The 17,796-nt window shown below is 51.7% G+C and overlaps 9 protein-coding genes across 9 annotated transcripts; 4 read left to right on the top strand and 5 right to left on the bottom strand.

The window, feature by feature from the left end:
* Positions 1 to 135: 135 nt before the first annotated feature.
* On the bottom strand, positions 136 to 1,054 carry K489DRAFT_128481 (uncharacterized protein). The gene is made up of 2 exons (XM_033599024.1): positions 295 to 1,054; positions 136 to 213 (listed from the first exon to the last, which is right to left on the bottom strand). The coding sequence occupies exon 1, from the start codon at positions 844 to 846 to the stop codon at positions 322 to 324; it is 525 nt and encodes a 174-aa protein (XP_033455314.1). The 5' UTR covers positions 847 to 1,054; the 3' UTR covers positions 136 to 213; positions 295 to 321.
* Positions 960 to 1,957, bottom strand: K489DRAFT_128539 (uncharacterized protein). Its single transcript, XM_033599026.1, has 3 exons — positions 1,576 to 1,957; positions 1,284 to 1,495; positions 960 to 1,222 (listed from the first exon to the last, which is right to left on the bottom strand). Exons 1-3 carry the CDS (start codon positions 1,650 to 1,652, stop codon positions 1,074 to 1,076), a joined length of 438 nt encoding a protein of 145 aa, XP_033455313.1. The 5' UTR covers positions 1,653 to 1,957; the 3' UTR covers positions 960 to 1,073.
* Positions 1,958 to 2,037: 80 nt separating this feature from the next.
* Positions 2,038 to 3,367, bottom strand: K489DRAFT_385056 (uncharacterized protein). The gene has a single exon (XM_033606004.1). It carries the CDS (start codon positions 3,161 to 3,163, stop codon positions 2,264 to 2,266), a length of 900 nt encoding a protein of 299 aa, XP_033455312.1. The 5' UTR covers positions 3,164 to 3,367; the 3' UTR covers positions 2,038 to 2,263.
* On the bottom strand, positions 3,317 to 3,680 carry K489DRAFT_413904 (uncharacterized protein; the record flags this gene model as incomplete). The annotated part of the gene is made up of 2 exons (XM_033608101.1): positions 3,317 to 3,493; positions 3,552 to 3,680. 2 exons carry the CDS (start codon positions 3,678 to 3,680, stop codon positions 3,317 to 3,319), a joined length of 306 nt encoding a protein of 101 aa, XP_033455311.1.
* An 833-nt stretch (positions 3,681 to 4,513) lies between these two features.
* Positions 4,514 to 5,622, top strand: K489DRAFT_128493 (uncharacterized protein). Its single transcript, XM_033599025.1, has 2 exons — positions 4,514 to 4,628; positions 4,701 to 5,622. Exon 2 carries the CDS (start codon positions 4,774 to 4,776, stop codon positions 5,287 to 5,289), a length of 516 nt encoding a protein of 171 aa, XP_033455310.1. The 5' UTR covers positions 4,514 to 4,628; positions 4,701 to 4,773; the 3' UTR covers positions 5,290 to 5,622.
* K489DRAFT_385053 (uncharacterized protein) lies at positions 5,377 to 7,971 on the bottom strand. The gene has a single exon (XM_033606003.1). It carries the CDS (start codon positions 7,691 to 7,693, stop codon positions 5,813 to 5,815), a length of 1,881 nt encoding a protein of 626 aa, XP_033455309.1. The 5' UTR covers positions 7,694 to 7,971; the 3' UTR covers positions 5,377 to 5,812.
* Positions 7,972 to 9,030: 1,059 nt separating this feature from the next.
* K489DRAFT_327940 (Sm-like ribonucleo protein) lies at positions 9,031 to 9,547 on the top strand (the record flags this gene model as incomplete). Its single annotated transcript, XM_033602027.1, has 3 exons — positions 9,031 to 9,222; positions 9,317 to 9,419; positions 9,453 to 9,547. Coding segments are annotated over 3 exons (390 nt in total), but the record flags the coding sequence as incomplete, so codon positions are not given.
* A 956-nt stretch (positions 9,548 to 10,503) lies between these two features.
* Positions 10,504 to 12,563, top strand: K489DRAFT_374453 (uncharacterized protein; the record flags this gene model as incomplete). Its single annotated transcript, XM_033603528.1, has 2 exons — positions 10,504 to 10,531; positions 10,669 to 12,563. The coding sequence occupies 2 exons, from the start codon at positions 10,504 to 10,506 to the stop codon at positions 12,561 to 12,563; spliced, it is 1,923 nt and encodes a 640-aa protein (XP_033455307.1).
* Positions 12,564 to 13,327: 764 nt separating this feature from the next.
* K489DRAFT_385050 (uncharacterized protein) lies at positions 13,328 to 17,505 on the top strand. Its single transcript, XM_033606002.1, has 4 exons — positions 13,328 to 13,764; positions 13,827 to 14,111; positions 14,166 to 16,112; positions 16,185 to 17,505. The coding sequence occupies exons 1-4, from the start codon at positions 13,501 to 13,503 to the stop codon at positions 17,247 to 17,249; spliced, it is 3,561 nt and encodes a 1,186-aa protein (XP_033455306.1). The 5' UTR covers positions 13,328 to 13,500; the 3' UTR covers positions 17,250 to 17,505.
* The last annotated feature ends 291 nt before the right edge of the window (positions 17,506 to 17,796 follow it).

The following is a 17,796-nucleotide window of genomic DNA, read 5'->3' as shown; positions in this document are numbered from 1 at the left end:
AGGTCAGACCGCTTCACTGACCACAGCGCGTCTGCAAAAGTTCTTCCTAACACCACTACACTGCTGACTTCACGTCGCCATGTGTACATACAACGAACAGAGAATGAATTATGATGGATCAAATTATGCTGCAAGAACTAAAGCTGTGTTTGAGGGCCTTATGCCTCGCTTTTTTGACGTGATCACTTCTGCTATACGTGCAGTAGAAATATTCTGCAAACAACGGATCGAACAGTCCGTCCCCATGGGTGAGCATTGACTGGACATAAAAGTGGTCGCTCAGAGAACACCCACCTGTAGCGGCGCATTTGTATCGCTCTGTCACTCTCGCAGGTGGCCCGCTTCATAGGGAGAAGCAAAACTCTGCCAATTGTGCGATTCAGTCTCATCGTGCCCTTCTAAACGCTCCTCAATAGCAATTTGCAGCTTCACCCAGCTTCTTGTGTCGCGAGAACGGATCTCGTCTGACAAGTCCTCGCTCTGGTACGAACAGTCGCTCATCCTCAAGTGGCACATCAAAGCAAACTTCGGTGCACTGAGGCTGTCAAAGACTCTCGACCAAGCCTCGTCGAAAAGCTCCACATTGTTCAATACGGCAGTCTCAAGTGTACCTGCATTTGAACAGAGGAGGCTCGCCAGTGACTCGTAGTTCATGCCCATGGATTTTAGCACGATATAGCGCAGATTCGCGAGCTGGATAATGGTCCAGTCCGCAGAGATGAACACAGAAATAAAAGCTATAAAAGCTTCATAATCATCACCGTCGTCTTGAAAACAATCTCGAGACGTTGAAGGAATGGTAAGTTCGCGAGTGCTCGAACAATACGAGGGGCGTATGCTTCCCATCCTGCTTCAGCGAGTTCAATCAAAAAGTAGAGTTGCAAAGTCTCGACCTGATTAGGGACTGTCGAGCTCGAGCTATCTCCTTGATCGTGCTCGTCGCTGACAAAGAAGTCGCATATGCGCAAGTTGCTGATGCTCACATGCTTGACTGGCGAATTGACGAAGATGCATAGCGGCCAAGAAAAAGGCTGCGATCCATGTGTCACAACTTCGTCGTTATACTTGAATCGTCAGCGTTGTTTAGGAAGATTGATCTGCAACTGGCGTAACCTCGAGCATTTTGAAATCATTTGAGGCAGAACAGTGCTCATACCGAAGTCGCTGAACAGGTGCTTTGGAATTCTCGAGAATGATGTGCTTGGATTGGAATCGCTCATATCTGCGGTACCCTAAGTCAGCGCGTGAACGTTTGATCGCCAGTCACATCGTTCCCGCAGGACGCACGTAGCACATATGTTGATCCATCGTTCCAAGATATTGATGGCTTCCAGGTGAACACCTCGATTGAAGCCCAGACGGTACTCGCAACTCCGCCTTGTTGAATGTCATTGTAGTGCCGTAGGGGGGAAACGTGACGACCCAGAAATATAAAGGCATCGCACAATCACGGAATACACGATTGATGGATCGTAGCTTGCAAAGATCCCAGCAACTCACGTGGGGCATCAGCTTTGCAAGTTTAGTGGACATCATTGACAGGCTCATGAATGGCGGGTGCAAGTTGTGACTTACTCTTGCGATGATCTCAGGTGGTAAGCACGGCACATTCGGGCGCATGGGATCGGAATCCATCCTCGAGTAGAGGGCATTTTGAAGTCAGCGAGGACGAGTTGAGACGTTTGTGATAAGAAGTCAAGTTATGGTAAGTTGAAGGTTTGATTCATCGGGATAAAAAGATCAGGAAGTGAGGTTGAGAGGAAGGCTCGAAACCTTTGTGCAATTAGTCGGATTGGCGTGGGTCACTGTGTTGCTGCCTACGGACGCGTCGAATACCTGCTTCGGTACCTAGGTAGGTGAAGAATTGCACAAGCGCTTGGAATTTCCTCGATGTCATGCTTCTGCTCGCTCATTGACAGAACAGCAGGTTACCACCACGTATAGAAGAAGTCAATAGCGAAAAGCATTAATAATTGTTTTTACAGACGGTTTTCGTGCCCCTGACTTGAGTTTGGTGTAAAGGGACCTTTGGGCCAACTGAGTATGTGAACTATTTGCCGGGCATGAATGTGAGAAAAGCACGATCAAGAAGTCCGTCACCAGAGGGCGGATTCATTAGGTTGAGCATGCAAGCATTTTCGCTCAAATTATGGTCATATGCAGCAGCCTAAAAGCATGCTCCATAGAACGATGCCAGAGACGTACACCCTCAAGTGAGGCCACCACGTTAATTATTTTGGTGCTGAGATGTTGTTTCTGTGTTCTATTCCATGAATGCTGCGAGGGAGTCCTCGTCTGTCTCAAGAGAGTAATCTGACAAATCCCCGAGATCGTTGCCATGCAGACCTTCAAGAAAATCGTCAGGATCTTCGCTATAGCACGGTTCCGAGCCAGGAGACCCCATATGGATATCAAGACCACCACGTGCGGGCCAGATTACCATCTTGTCATACTCGCCTGATTGTCGATGAGTATCGATATGGTCACAAAGTACCCTGCGGCGTTCCCATTCCAGTGGCATGTACCGCTCGTCGGAAAATCGGTGATAGCGGCAGGAGATCATTCCCAAATAATTCAACTTTTTGCGACCAAGAATGTCGTACACCTCGACCCAGCTACCGGCAGTAAGGTCAACAGACGAGAAGTGCACACTCTCCAATGTAGCATCATTGTAGGAGAGCAGTTGCCGCATCAACTGGATCGATGTATCGACGTACAAGAAAGACGAGTGCTGTAAGTTCGGAAGTCGTATGAGTGACCAATCCTGATGCGCAAGCACTGGCCTCAATTTCCAGCCGAAACTGATTTGAAGACTCGTAAGCAGAGATGAGTGTGCTATCATCTGCGGAATAGAAGGGAGTGTTTGATCAGTATGGTGCATCTTGACGCCAATACTGAGTTGTTCAAGTGTGGCACAAATTGCAGGAAGTCTATTTTGAGTGTCCGAGTAATCGACGAGCAGACCATGTAGATCGAGATGTTTCAGTTGCGGCGAAAGAGGTGTTTCATGGATTGGTAGATGGAAGATGCCCTGTTCATGATGAGGTCTGGGGAAATCTTCATCCCAATGAACATTCTGAGGATCGAGATTTATGCGGATGCTCGAAAGATTCGGGCATGATCTGAACATGAAGTTGAGGTCTTGCGTGATTGCAACCGTCATGTAAAAGTCCTCGCGGCAGGCGATATCATGGCATCATTTCAATTGAACCAACGACCGACCTGCACAATTTTTGGTAAGTCAACCCAGTGGTCCAGCTCTATCGATTCCGACGATGTCGAATTACTCACCACCAAAGTCAGCTCGATGCCGATCCTAAGTGAATCGCTTGATATGCCTGAGTGTGCTTATACGTCCCTCTAGCTGCTCATGCCACAAGAAGTTCGGAGGATTCTGGAAATGCTCAAACAGAGCTGATGTCGCAAAGTCGAAGCATTCTTCGTTCACTTGGCGGAGCGAATTTCGAGCAGATGTATCGCATTTCTCTAAAATCTATTGGTAGAGTAAAAGTCAGCTGGTAACGTATCAAGTGCTTTTTGTGCAATCATACGAGCTGCATGATCTCTGATGGTAGATACGGCAAAGGCTTCCCGTCTACTGATGGCTGGTGGACGTAGTCTGCGCTACTGCCCTCTGGGAATAGCACCGCATGAAATACATCTCGGATATCGTTCGCCATAATTGTGACGCCCGGAAGGCTTTGTGGTTGATAGCTCGATATCTGCGACGTGACAACAGCAAGTTATGTTGGTACTCAGGTGAGTGAGAAACGTTCAAAGTTTTCACAGCTCCACAGGATATGTGGAAAGTGAAAGATCAATTGCGGCTTTGTCAAAGCGGGAGCGATGGCAGCACGCCAAACTCCGAATACTTTGTCATTCAATAGCAAACTTCCAAGGTTGGAACAATATATTGAACCGACTGTTTGAATTTTCCATGCAGAAAGCACGTACACTTATATATGGGTTGCGATCCAAGCGCACCTATTGAGTCTCTCGTCGAGTGTTTGTGTTGATAAAGAGACGATGAGGTTTTCCATCTTCCTCGTTCCATTTCTAGTCTGAAAGCGGCGTATAGTTGCAGCCAGATAATCGCGCCATGATCACGCGTGGACCATCAATGTGCTCGAAAATCTCAGACCACTTGCCGCCACTGAGATGTACCTGCTCAAAAACAACAGAATCCCGTGTGCCTGTGGAGCCCTGTAGTATCCGCTTCGACGATTGCACACGAATTCGCACATGTGCCAGGTATAGCCTTTGCAAATTCGGAAGGCGAACATTCGAAAAATCTGTGTGTTCAACATCCGCAGGCGCATTTTAGCCGAAAATAAGGTACAGCTCTCTTAATTTGATGTCATGCCTGAGAATCTGCGAAAACATGCCAAAGTCGTGGGGTCCATCGTCGTCAAAGAACATTAGTGTCAGCTTTTCAATGTTGTTACAAGATTCAGGTGGCCCCTTTTTGCTGTGTCCGTGCTTGATCTCTGTGGGAACACAATCCATCACAAGACCAGAGATCTCGACCTCCCTCAATACCGGGCGCATTGTGTAGCAGAGTGGCAACATAAACTAATTGTCGTGTAAATAAGACGTCCCATGCGGTTTGCTACATGTCGGAAGTTGAGGTGCGAGCTCGACCCCGATAGCAGAGAGATTGTCGCAAAGAAATAGCATTTTGTTGACAGCAATCGTCACAGCTTTAGCCAGTCTTGAGCATTTGGACCTCTAGCCATAACGCAGCGTCTTCCAGAATCGACGGTAATCACAAGGATGCGTCGCCAAGCTTCCCATAGCCTGGCAAGTTCACTACTCGAAACGTGCCGGAGAATTACATCCGAAGGTCTTGGCAACAATGAACATGAGATCACCAGGTACATCGTCATGAGGAACCCCTATATCGGAATGTCACCAGACCTCCCTATCGATATGACCCAACGCTCGACCATCACTACAACTAGTATACAAACTCAACAAAGACAACAGTTGACGCCGTGCTTCAGTACCCTACCACAGCGCTTTCCAGCTGTTCCGATCCGGCGTCACGATGACCTCCCTGCTCCAAACATGAGGTGCATCCTCCGCGTATTCCACAGCAGCGATCTGTGCAGCAGGAACGCCAACTCAATCCCATTTATCGAAAACATTGCTCCAAAAGCCTTCAGTGACGCATACACGTTAGAGCTCCACCTTTCTAGCATGCCGGAGTTGGAGAAGAGCAGGGCTCTTAAACCTCAACTTCACCTGGGCAAACTCAAAAACGAAGGACCCGTGGGTGGAGACACATGAATATATTGATGGGGGCCCATCAATTATGAACAAAGGAATAGTGAGAAGTTGGGCGGGCTCCAGGTCTTCATGCAATGAAAGAAAGCCATCGGACATCACCTTTCTCCGACGTTAAGATGACCTCAGAATTAGTTTATCAGCCAAAGTCGCTCCTTGCGCCAACATCGAAGAAACGCTTCCAAGAGTCACATTGAACGGTCATGTATAGTCATTAGATAATTGCTTCACCGCAACAAGATGTTGCTGCGCGCAAAGCCGCCCGCCGGCCCTTGGATCCCGCGTCATTGGCGGAGCAAAGCCCCACTTGGGGAAAACTAAGAAATACACTCATGCGGATCGCAAGATCCGATGGAATACATAGAAATGAGAAATGCCGCCGTTGGGCATTGGAATGGAATGCGCTGCCTGAAACATTTCCCAGCGCTGAGAAAGAGGGAAATATAGAAGGGCGGAAGAGGGGCCATTGAAAAAACAAGAAAACAAATCTAAGATGAAAGAAGGAAATTCCGTTTGGAAGTCCACTTCATCGTCGTCTCTCGCAGCTCCGACTCCTCCGTTCGAAATCTTCGCTCATCCGGAGCGTCTCCCCGCTGGGCCTTGTACTCGTTTCCAAAATCGAGCTTGCGGGCGTAGTAAGAACCAAAGACCTCGATCTTTGTCTGGACATCATGTCGGGGCTGAAAGGAGGGAGTGTGGACTCGCTGTGTGGGAAGAATTGCGATGACGATGTGGAGATGGATGGCGATGGTGGGGTTTCTCCTTCGTCGTCGGATGGATAGGAAAGGCTGAAGATGGCGTTGTCGTTGTGGTGGGGGTAGGAGGTCCCATGCTGTTGGCTGCGGCGGCCGCGGCCGCGGGTGCGGTATGGATTTGTCGAGGTTGTGGGGAGGAGGCTGCGTTCGTCATCGTCCGAGGTGTTGTCGTCGAAGGTGTGGGGGGTGCGGGGGTTCGTTCCGCCGGGGCGGGAGGTGTAGTCTGGTAGAGACTCGGAGCGGTAGGATGGTGGGAGGGTGGTTGAGCTCGCGCGTGATCGCGTCACAGGCGTGAGAGCCGCGATTACGGAGGCTGTGGCTGTGATTGTGGTGATGGGGGCGATGTGTGACGGGATGATAGAGGCACCGTTCATGAATGGTGGTTTTGGTGTGAGGTCCCTATCGATGTGTGGGCTCGTATCGATCCTTAAAGTGGTCTCTGCATGGGTTGCAACAACGTGAGATGGCCTCGATATGAGATTGCGCACCATATCGTGGGCATGGCGAAGTTCGCGAATCTCTGCTTCCATGGCTTGGCCTTTCTCTGCAATGGCGGGATCAGCCCTCTGCTCCTCGAGAAAAGCATCCTGCACGATCAGTGCACGTTTCTCGTCATAGTCGGACGTTGGCACGTATGCGTTGTTCCGTCGTGATGAGGTCCGGAAAGGAAGCATACCCGCACGTCGCTCGTGATGACGATCAGCGTGACGGCGGTACCCTTCATATCGAGATGCATCACTCGGGACGGGCATGGCACCAACTCTATACTCTGCGTCCCGGCCGCCGCCAAAGCAATTTACGCTCTGCCACATCTCTGTCCAGCGTCGTCGTACCTCTGCCCGTCGTGCAGCCCGACGGTATGCACGAGCAGTGAGGCGTTCCTCGCGATCGGCCGCACGGTCGGCTCGGCTTCGGTCCGATGTGAAGAACCTTCGGCGTATGAACCCGAACAGAGCTGCAAGACCAAGCACCGATGCTATGACCTCCAGAACGGAGACGAGCGCGCTCCATGGAGTAGTAACATTGACCAGAGAAGGCAGTGCATTGGAATTTGATGTCGATTCATTGACTGCACTGGGACGGTGAGAGGGCAGAGCCGAGTCGTCATTTTTGCCTGAGGGAGCCGTGCTTTGCGTGTCATTACTATTCGGTAAAAGAACTTGTTGCTGTTCAAGACGAGCATACGCAAGGGAGGGTTCGGTGGAGATGCCGATCTTGTCACATATCCGCTGCGCAATGACTTTTGCAGCACACACGAGTCCGTCGCACTGTGCAAGGAGCTCCTTGAGTGACGCTTGCTCCCGATGCTGTCGAAGGCGACCGGCAAGGACCTGTTTACGCGCGTCGATCTGGAACTGCAAAGCCAGAGCCTGTTGTTCAAGCTCCAGTAGTGATTGAATCTCTGCGTGAATACCATAGACCTCATCGTCGGTTGAGTACGGCGGCGGCTCAGAGGAAGGCGTCATGGTCGGAAGCGGATAGTCTGTGCTGTGGGTTTGTTGCGAGAATGTCCTCGTCATGATACGAAGAGTTGTAGGCAGTGGCGATGCTGCATTGCCCGTCTCGACTATTGCCGGCTCAGCAGGAATGGCAGCAGTCATAACGGCGGGGATGAGAGCTCCCAGTATGAAACGGGTGGTGAGAAAGCGCATTGCACGAGATGTGTGGCAGTCTCCGACTCAGCCGCGAACGTAGACCGTCGAATAGGTGGGAAGCGTCAAGGCTTGACCTCTTGAGTCGTAAACAAGGGTGAGTCAGTCATGCGACGTCTTCGAGTCAGTGAAGGGACAAGGCAAGCGACGAAGTCAAGTCAGAGCGAGCGACGTGTAAGAAGGGCAAGACTCTTCGTCCGCCGTCAAGTGTAACGAAAAAAGCGAGCAGGTGAGCATCGAAGAGGACGATGAGATGATGGAACGGGACAATGGCGGCAGCGAGAGTGATATGAGATGATGTCCAATGTTCCTGAGAGCGGAACTATCGAAACCACCTAGTAGGTCAATGACAACATTGGAAGACGTAGGTATCGTGGTTCGAAAGAGGGACGAATCGCTACAGATACTCTCCGGGAGTGACAGTCGCTGCATGAAGCCATGGACCGTGACTGGATGAGGCGCAGCGAGTTATGTCGGTGCCTAGAGCTTTCCAGGTGGAGGGCCAGTGAGGGCTTCCAAAGTTCCGCCAAAATGTGCTGTATGTCAGACCGGGAGGATTTCCGCCGCTCTAGTGTGGGGAGAAAACCAATACATCAGACGCCATCAGGCGAGGAGACGAAGCCTGAGAGGTGGCCTCTATTTCTCGCTCTCCCGGCGGTCCTCCACACACAGGGATACCTATAGATCACCGCGGTGTTATAACTACATCATGGAATTGTTCTTCGTTGAATTCACCGAATGAAGCGTCATTAGTGTACATAACTCAGTAGGGTGCTCTGCACGCGGTTCTCAGTCGCGCTGGGTGGATTGATATTGCACCAAGCAAAACAATTCAGTCCATGCAGACGGGTTCCACGCGGCTTTCCACAGCGGGCGCACAAATAAAGCTGACCGGCCCAAAAGAAGCGTGCGTCCGTGGGCTAGCCCTGTTCTGTTCTCTCAGGGCTGCAGTAGCAGGTGAGTAGGTATTTGGGACAAGAAGCTTGACTCAGCGTGAATGTAATGCCTGAGGCTCTGAAACCGCTCTCCGACGTCAGTGTCCAGCTCCAGAATTGTCATGTTGCAGGTATTTCAAGATTCATCATTATCTTCCGTTACGTCGCGTGTGTATTCATTTGTTTACAGCGAGCAATTCCTTCCCCTTCCTTGAGCGACCAAGACGATTTGCTGGTCTCGCTGTTCATTGTCGCGCGCCGACGAGCATATCTTGTCGAACCTCACTGCCACCCACTAACTTCCCTCCACATTCTTATTCGCGCAATGGTAAGTACAACGCCTAGGCACTAGATCTACGTCTTGATTCACAACGCTCGATTCCTAACTCTCGTCCTGTCTAGCTTCCGCTAAGTCTCCTCAATGCCGCACAAGGCTCGGCAATGCTGGTCGAACTCAAAAACGGCGAAACTCTGAACGGCCACCTGGTTGCATGCGACACTTACATGAACCTCACTTTGAAGGAGGTCGTACAGACGTCAGCAGACGGCGACAAATTCTTTCGCGTACCGGAATGCTACGTGCGAGGGAACAATGTGAGTGGTCAAAGCGGAAAGACAAGGGCGCACAGGGAGATCGCAGACGTGTCAACTTGAAACAGACAGTCACTGACATCGACGTGACTCGCAGATCAAATACCTTCGCGTACCAGACAACGTCGTGGATAAAGTCAAGGAGCAGCAGGCACAGCAGCAACAGCAAAGACAACAGCAAAATCAACAAGGCAACTCTGGTGGCGCGCGGGGTGGAATGGGTGGACGTGGAGATCACCACGGAGGAAGAGGCGATCGGGGAGGCGGGCGAGGTATGAACCGTGGAGGAAGAGGCGGCCGTGGCGGTCGCGGACGGGGCGGTTCATGAAGGACGTCAAGAGAATCTACCCCTTGAGAGGCTCAGATGCGCGACACGATCTGAGGGGAAGGCAAAGCAGATGTCGTTCCGAAGTCAAGAGTACAGGACACTCGTTCGAATGAAACACCGCATCGCCGCACCGACGAAGAGTCACCCGAGGCAGCGATATGCGACGCATCTCGGCCAGCCGCAAATCATCGTCGCCGAAACCCGCAGACAAGCTCTCGGCTCCGTCGCCGCGGCGGCCTACCGACAAATCCAACTTTACAGGCGATGATCGTGCTATGTCAATGCTCGTACACTGGCCGTTATCATTTTCGCCCCTCGACGAATCACGTGTCGTAGCGATGCCGAACAACGACGTGCCACGGAAATTCGGATGCGCTCGCAGATGACCATTGAATGCTGAAAATCCATAGACGATGACGCTCGAGTGATGTTACGTAGAGGAAGCTGAATTCCAGGCCGCTCCAGGTAAACTTTCATCGCGCGGTAGTCCTGAAGTGAAGGCAAAGAATCTGCACTCATGCGGTCGATTTCTTCCAAAGAATGCCTCGAAGCAATTCGCGCGCATTTCCCTGTGCTCATGAACACTGAGATGCATGACTGAGCCGCCGGACCGCGCCGCTTATCGCTGTATCATCCACGTACCAGATCTGGGACGGTCCACGCATATGAATGTTTTCCGCTGTGGCAAAACAAGGCACACGCATGTGACAAACCAGTAGTTTCGTCCCCGCAAACTGTGGCGCAGGCGTTCTACCAAAACCGGGGATCGACGTCCCTGTTTTATGCTGCAGCCTACACTACTCCTCTTATCTTGTTATATCCGGTCCTTCTTGTCGTCCTCTTTTTTGATCGTTGCAGGTCGAAGGCCATTTTTGAATTTGAGTACAGCTGCCGCAAGCCTCGAGAGAGCAACATTCACACCATCGTTTTCAACAGACGAGGAATAAGACGTCAAGATGCCTGCTGCTGCGGCTGTCGCCAAAGGTAAGCCCTCGCCACCCGCCACAGTTCATGTCGTGTGCTTCAGATCGATATGCACGATGCGACTTCTACGCTTCAAACATAAAGCATATTTTACATATTCACGGTGGAGCAACCATGACTGACTATATCATTGTCAGGAATTCTCCTTTCCATCGGTATCATCGCCGCCCTGGGTATGGTGGTGATGGAGAACCCGCAAGTCCAGGAATGGCTTGAGCAACAACGAAAAAAGATCATCGAGCTTCTCCGTACGGTCGGAGCAGATCTCGATCCTGAGAGTAGACGAGCGGCCGAAGCTTTCGCATTCGAGGGCCGCACACCCGCAAACGATGAAGGTATTCGACGAGAGGCAAATGCAAGCATCGAGGCGGCTGCTGTTGCAACGGGCCGTAACCTCTCAAATCCAAGCACGATTCGAAGAATTTCAATTAGCGGACCGGTAGATCCCAATGCCGTAGAGGAACGGCGAAGACTGGGCCAGGCATACCTCATGCAACGGGAACAACAAATGTTTGAATTACAACAACGGCGCTCGACTGCTTCGATCGATAGACCGCCGTCTATTGCACGTACTGCATCTTTTGATGCACTTGTTGACGACGACGGAAGTCTGAGGGTGGATCAAGCAGGAATAACGAATGCCGTGCCTGTGACTACGGAACAGCTGCCGGAGGAAATCAGAGATGGCGCGCGGGAAGTTGAACGACAGCTCGAATTGCCCGTTGCCGCGGGGCCCTCGGGACCCGTGGCTTCACGCGGATGGCAGATGGGATCAGCGTTTGCCAACCCGTTCGGCGACGAGTTTGAGCTTGATCGCAGTGTGACTCCTCGTCCTCCGACGGTGCCGCCGAAGGTTGCCGTGAGCGAGGTGCCCGACCCAGAAGTCTCCGTACCGCGTGAGTTGACACCGCGACCTATTGCTGCAACTCCCACGAATGAGCCTGTACATGACAACGATCTCACATATGAAGAGCAACTCGCTATTGCTCTCTCAATTTCCGAGCAAGAGAGCCAGCTTGCATCTGCGTCGAGTCGGGAAGTGGAAGGTTCCGCAGAAGATGCCGAATTCCATGCCGCTGTCGCGGCCAGCCTGAAGGAGATGGCCCGTCAACAAGGATCCTCTGCCCAGAACCCACTCATTGACCTGTCTGGTTCAACACAGCCTGTGGCACCTATTCCGACACGACCATACTGGAGCTCTGCCTTCCGACCGGACAGCTCTTCTCAGGGATTGTCTCAAATGGGCGAACGTATTCGGAATCCGGGCGCAGCATTTCCGGCATTCGGCCTACAGCAAATACCCACCGGACAAACCACAGTAGGGGGCCCCAACGACGCTCAGTCAAGGTCGCGCACGCTCTCGCCTTCAGCTGAGACTCAGGCGTCCTTCACTTCCGACGATCTCTACCAGATCACACCCCAACTAACACAAGCACATCTCGCTTCGTTGACCGCGGCGAATCCACCTTACGATGCTGTCGGTCGCACTTTGGCCGCTGCATCAGGTCCATCTTCCGAGACAGCGTCCGAGATGTTCCACTCCGTCCCCTCTTTATCACAGCAGCTGGGCGAGATCTACGGCCACCACGGGCCCCTCTCTCGACCTGCAGATCAAACCACCAACAACAAAGAAGAGACGGCCAACAACTCCAAAATCTTCGCCTCCGTCTCTGCCATGACTGATCTCGACGCCGATGCTCCCGCCGCAGATGGAACACGCGCCCCCACATCCCCTCCGTCCCAACACTCCCTCGGCTTCCACCCCGTCGACATGGCCGACGACACCGAGACCCTCGCTTCCACAACTCTACCAAAACCAACGCCCGCTACCGCTCCCAGCGTGAACGGCTCAGCAGCAGAAGTCGTCGACGTCGAAGACATCACCGACATCGACATGTTGTCCGAGGACGGCGATGGTGTGGCGACTCCTACGGATAGTTGGTCTCAGGTCGATGAGAGGGAGGCGCGCGAGGAGAGCGACGATGAGGATGAGGCGCATTTGCAGCATCATAATAACCTTGTTGGCGCGTGAGAAAATGTAATCGACTCTTTTTCCGAGTGGCCTCTGGGATGGGGTGATGGAGTATATGGATCCAAATTTCATTCTGTGGGTGTGGCGTTGAAAGCTCTTGTGTAGAGTAGCATTTCCCTTTCCCTTCTCATTTCTCCATACGGCATTTTATTCAAGTCATCCGGGTCGGTCGCTCTTCTGTGTAGCAACCCCGTTGCTCTTATCCCGAAAACGAAGAATGATAACCCAACCCTAACATCCCAAAATACCTAGGTACCAAGGTCGTAAAATCAAGCTGATTAACGTCCATCCCTGTGTCCCGAGACGCACTGCGACACAAGACACCTCTTCGAAATTGCTTCGTATTATCGCGCAATTCGTGTCTCATACAGAATCGGCAATTACGTATTAAAAACTGAATCTAGGTGCCTATTGTTCTAGAAATTCGTACCTTTTCAACTATATTGTAGCGTAATGTCGGTGTAAGAACTGCTGTGGCTAAATGTGGCGCATATTTTGCGCATTCCTGTACATTCATATTCTTCAACTGTTGGACCAAAGATAAATGTGTGAATAAGTCTGTTGATCAGAGAGCAAGTCGTACAATTCAAACCTTATTCTAACCGCGCGTTGTAGCAGTATGAAGCCTTAAACGCAAGACAATGAATTTGGTTAACAAAGCGACGTGGCTGAAAAGTCGGGAATGCGCCACACGTGGCGCATGACTTTGGGGCATTAAGTTTGTTTCCTGACGCAACTTCTACACCAGCACAATAAGTGAGCATCTCGACCAACTACTCTCCAAACGGCCTCTTTAGCCATCCAAAGAAGTTCAAGAATTGTAGCAGTCTTAGAAAGCGAGATGGGTCGATCAGTCAGCACGGCTGCATGCAGCGAGTCACGACTTGCATGTCTCCATCCCTCAATCAGGCCACCTGGCTGAGCTGGCTGAGCTGAAATGTTGAGCTCCACATTCAAACATCCTTCTCCACTTCCCATACGGCGAGTTCGACACGCTCTACGACGCGCTCTGCGACGCGCTCTGCGATACGACGCGCTCCGCGATACCATGATGTCTCGACTATTCAGAAAAGACCGGCGCGCCAATAAGGATACTACTCTTCCCGCTGATGGTACTGTAAGCGGATCCTTATCAGCTAATGAAGGAGACGACCTTTGGTATCAGGCGTATCAGCAAGTCGTGATTGATGATAAAGCCTTGGTGTGTACATTCGCTCGTCAATATGAGCGACAGTCGGATAGAAATTAACTACCGTTCTGAAGGGAGAAAAATATGCCAAGGCGTTAGAGAAAAGCCGGCGATCTGGCGACATCCATCTTCCAACACGCAAGTCGAAACACGACACGAGTCCTGCGAAACCACAGTATGAAGTCCTTCGAGCGACGGTCAAAGTTCAGCTCGAGGCTTTCGAGCGGGATCATCGAAAGCCGTCAAAATTGCAAGATGTTGTGGCGGTCGTAAATGGATTGAGGGATTTCGTGACTCCGGTTGCGAGTCTAGAGCCTCATGCAGCTGCGGCTTGGACAGCGCTGAGCCTACTCCTTCCAGTAATGTTGCTATATTCCCCAAGACTTTCTCATACTGATCATATTGCTTCCTAGGCCTTACTTCAGCCCCCTCAGCAGCATCTCAACGTCATCGCCATCATGAATCTTGCTTTCGATATCATCTGTCGGTATCGTGCGAAAGAAAATCAACTACGCCTTCACGCTGTGCACAAAGAGCATGAACTACGAGACCGACTGCGAGATCGCATATTGGATCTCTATCAATCAGTACTGCAACTGCAAATGAAGGCTGTCTGCCAATTTGCACGGTCTCATGTTCACCAATACGCACGAGATGTCTTTACGGCAGATGACTGGGCTGCCATGCAAAAGACCATTCAAGAACAAGACCTGGCTTGCGAGAAGCTAGAGGAGGAACTGGACAAATCTTCGACAAAAGCGGACGCACACACTGCTCGTGTTGGTCGTGTTTCAAGGCAACTGGATGTCGTCGAGGGAGCTGAATACTACTCTGCGCCAGAAGATTGTGATACCCACCGTGGATGCCATCAGGGAACGCGCGTCGAGCTCTTGAGATCAGTACAAGAGTGGGCAGAAGCACCGGATGCGCCCCCGATCTTCTGGCTTCGCGGCTGGGCAGGCACAGGTAAGAGCACCATCGCCCGGACGGTGGCGGAACTGCTCCACAATCAGGGCCATAGCGTGGCAAGCTTCTTCTTTCGACGCAATCATCACGAGCTGTCATCAATCACTAAAATGCTGTCGACTCTGGCCTTCCAGTTGGCGCATCGTGACACGGAGTATTGCGAAGCGTTAGGAGAGGCATTACTCGCATTTCCATTGCTAGGAAAGTCTGCCGAATTGGCAAAGCAATATGAGCGACTTATTCTCGGACCGTTAAAGAAACGGAGACAGCTAGCGTCGCGGATGCCCACCCTCGTCATCGTCCTAGATGCTTTGGACGAGTGTGAGAATCAGGGCGATCTCCGCTCTGTGCTTCACCTTATTAGCAATACTGTCGATCTCTCTGATTTACGCGTGCGCATCTTCCTGACCAGTCGAGAGGAACCGGATCTTGTCGCGGACTTTGCGCACTTACCGTCTGTGCTCAAGCGGGAATTGTCGTTGCAAGGCGTGGCCGATGTGAAGCAAGACATTATAAGATATCTTGAATACCGTCTGCGAAGAATTCAGCGCGAACGTCAGCTACCTGCCGAGTGGCCAACCAAGGAGCAAATACACGCGGTGGCGCAGAAGGCGGATGGCCTGTTCATCTTTGTGGAGACGGTCTGTCGTTATATTGATGTCGACCGGCGCGAGGATCCCTGTCGCCGACTCATCGATCTTTGTGGCGAAAATCAGCCAGGTGCTGCAGCCTATGAACCACTGGACTTCATGTACGAGTGTGTCTTAACCCTTTCTATGCGCGGATTGTCCCCAGAAGTCTGTGACCGGTATCTCAAAGAGCAACAGCACGTGGTTGGCTGTACTGTTCTGCTGTTCACTCCTCTAGGAATGGGCGAAATAGAGAGGCTTCTCTTCCTCTCGAATGACGACAAGGCACGAGCTGAGCCTGTCCTATCTCATTTACAATCTGTATTCACCCTTTCTACCGCGTCCGATCGACCCGTCAGCATCATTCATCAATCCTTTCGAGATTATCTGGTCCATCCGGAGCGTGCTGGAAGGAACCCTAAACTCTGGGTTTCAGAGGCAGAGACGCATCGCCAGCTGCTACACTGTTGCCTGAAACTAATGACTACTAGTTTGAGACGCAACCTGTGCGGTTTAACATTTCCTGGAATGGGTGTCGAAGAAATCTTGAAGGACACTCTGAACGCTGCTCTTTCTCCCTCATTATCGTATGCATGCCGCTTCTGGATGCGACACGCTAGCCTTGCAGACCTCCAGATTGATGATGTGGGTTCTATATATGACTTCGTGTCTCAACACTTGCTCCATTGGGTGGAAGCCATGAGCTTGATTGGCGCTGTAGCAGACTCAATCCGTCAGTCGGCATCCCTGCAGAGCAAATTAAAGGTCAGTATGTCGGACTGCGCTTATCACCAAGCTGTGACCGTGTTTCCATTGAAAAGCGCTAACTTGGTCTAGGCGCTAGCTACACCATCTACCAACGACTATCTAGAAGATGGACGCCGTTTCTTGCTTGCATATCGAGATATCATCGAACGTGCTCCACTTCAAGTGTATTTTGCAGCTTTACAATTCAGCCCTTCGGAGAGCCTCGTTCGCCAAAGATTTGAGCGAGAGGAATCGTATTCGCCACATGTCGTCACGAATTTACCACAACAGTGGGATGCATGCCAGCAGACGCTGGAAGGCCACACCGGCGGGGTCGGCAGCGTGGTGTTCTCGAGCGACGGGTCGCAAGTGGCGTCGGCGTCGGGCGATGGCACCGTGCGGCTATGGGACGCGAAGACCGGAGCATGCCAGCAGACGCTGGAAGGCCACACCGGGGGGGTCGGCAGCGTGGTGTTCTCGAGCGACGGGTCGCAAGTGGCGTCGGCGTCGGGCGATGGCACCGTGCGGCTATGGGACGCGAAGACCGGAGCATGCCAGCAGACGCTGGAAGGCCACACCGGGGGGGTCGGCAGCGTGGTGTTCTCGAGCGACGGGTCGCAAGTGGCGTCGGCGTCGGGCGATCGCACCGTGCGGCTATGGGATACGAGGACCGGAGTGACGCTATTTGTGCGGAAATGCAGCGGCTTCTTTCCACGTATGGAGTTTGACGCCAATGGAGCTTATATCTGGATCGAGGGTGAAAAGATAGCTCTCAGTGCTAGCTCGAAGGCCTATCATGACCTCGGTACAAAAAGTTCTGAGGGTATCGATGTACCGACCGTGACGTTGTCACTATGTTCGCCTGAAAGCGCTTCAACATTCACTGTGGACGAGTCCCGTGAGTGGGTTCTATATCTGGGGCAACGATACCTCTGGATTCCGAAGACCTATCGAGGGCGATACCAGGCGCATGGTCAGGTCTTGGTCTGTGGCGGTGACTCTGGGCGCATGAGCTTCATCTTTGAGCATAGGGTCAACGCAGCGCCGCGCAACGCATCAGCAGCGGTCGAACGCGCAAAGGAAGATGTAGAAGACAATGAACATTGGATGCTAATGGCCTGGGACCAGCCCGCACTATACCACCCGTTCATCTAAACAACTTACCGGTCAAGACCCTATCTGATCAAGATGCGCGATATGTCTCATTAACTTTATTGCACATTATACGAACTTGAGTCAGTTGAAGTGTTTCAAATCCTTTAGCTCTCGCGCAGGCCGTGTCTCGTTCAAATAAGAAAACCGTAGCGTGCTCTGCCTTGGGAGCTAGGTGGCGGCTATACGCTTCCTTCTTTTTCCATTCGGATTTCTCTTTAAGATAGGTGCATGGGAGAAAGAGACTTTTAAAGGCTATGCATGTGACTGTAGAAGCTTCTAGCAATCCAAGTTGAGTAGTGTAGACAGTTCTGTTTGGATTCGCTCAAGTTGTAAGTTAACTTAATGCGATCATGCGGAAACTATCAGCGCATAGCTTGATTGATACATGGCTTGACGCTGCCTACTATGCCTGAGGCATAAGCAGTGTCGGCTATGATGCCTCAGTCAAGCATGACTAATTCGCACGCGCAGCCACGAAATGTGGCGGCCCTTTCATCCTGTCTCGGTATACAGTGCGTCTCGGGACACGGGGATAGACATTAGTGAC

The sequence above is a fragment of the Dissoconium aciculare genome (assembly GCF_010015565.1).
Source record: "Dissoconium aciculare CBS 342.82 unplaced genomic scaffold K489scaffold_20, whole genome shotgun sequence".
Taxonomy (NCBI): Eukaryota; Fungi; Ascomycota; class Dothideomycetes; order Mycosphaerellales; family Dissoconiaceae; genus Dissoconium; species Dissoconium aciculare.
Note: the sequence above shows the minus strand (reverse complement) of the source record. Positions and strands in the feature narration are given on the sequence as shown.

Excerpts from the sequence above, each read along its gene's own strand:
- K489DRAFT_128539 (XM_033599026.1), bottom strand. The coding sequence starts at position 1,652 with ATGCCCTCTACTCGAGGATGGATTCCGATCCCATGCGCCCGAATGTGC. Across the intron at positions 1,496-1,575 it reads CACCTGAGATCATCGCAAGA|TTGCTGGGATCTTTGCAAGC; the intron begins GTAAGTCACAAC and ends GCCCCACGTGAG. Across the intron at positions 1,223-1,283 it reads TCAACATATGTGCTACGTGC|ATATGAGCGATTCCAATCCA; the intron begins GTCCTGCGGGAA and ends AGGGTACCGCAG.
- K489DRAFT_385050 (XM_033606002.1), top strand. The coding sequence starts at position 13,501 with ATGTTGAGCTCCACATTCAAACATCCTTCTCCACTTCCCATACGGCGA. Across the intron at positions 13,765-13,826 it reads TGATTGATGATAAAGCCTTG|GGAGAAAAATATGCCAAGGC; the intron begins GTGTGTACATTC and ends ACCGTTCTGAAG. Across the intron at positions 14,112-14,165 it reads CGCTGAGCCTACTCCTTCCA|GCCTTACTTCAGCCCCCTCA; the intron begins GTAATGTTGCTA and ends ATTGCTTCCTAG.
- K489DRAFT_128493 (XM_033599025.1), top strand. The coding sequence starts at position 4,774 with ATGCGTCGCCAAGCTTCCCATAGCCTGGCAAGTTCACTACTCGAAACG.
- K489DRAFT_385056 (XM_033606004.1), bottom strand. The coding sequence starts at position 3,163 with ATGACGGTTGCAATCACGCAAGACCTCAACTTCATGTTCAGATCATGC.
- K489DRAFT_128481 (XM_033599024.1), bottom strand. The coding sequence starts at position 846 with ATGGGAAGCATACGCCCCTCGTATTGTTCGAGCACTCGCGAACTTACC.
- K489DRAFT_385053 (XM_033606003.1), bottom strand. The coding sequence starts at position 7,693 with ATGCGCTTTCTCACCACCCGTTTCATACTGGGAGCTCTCATCCCCGCC.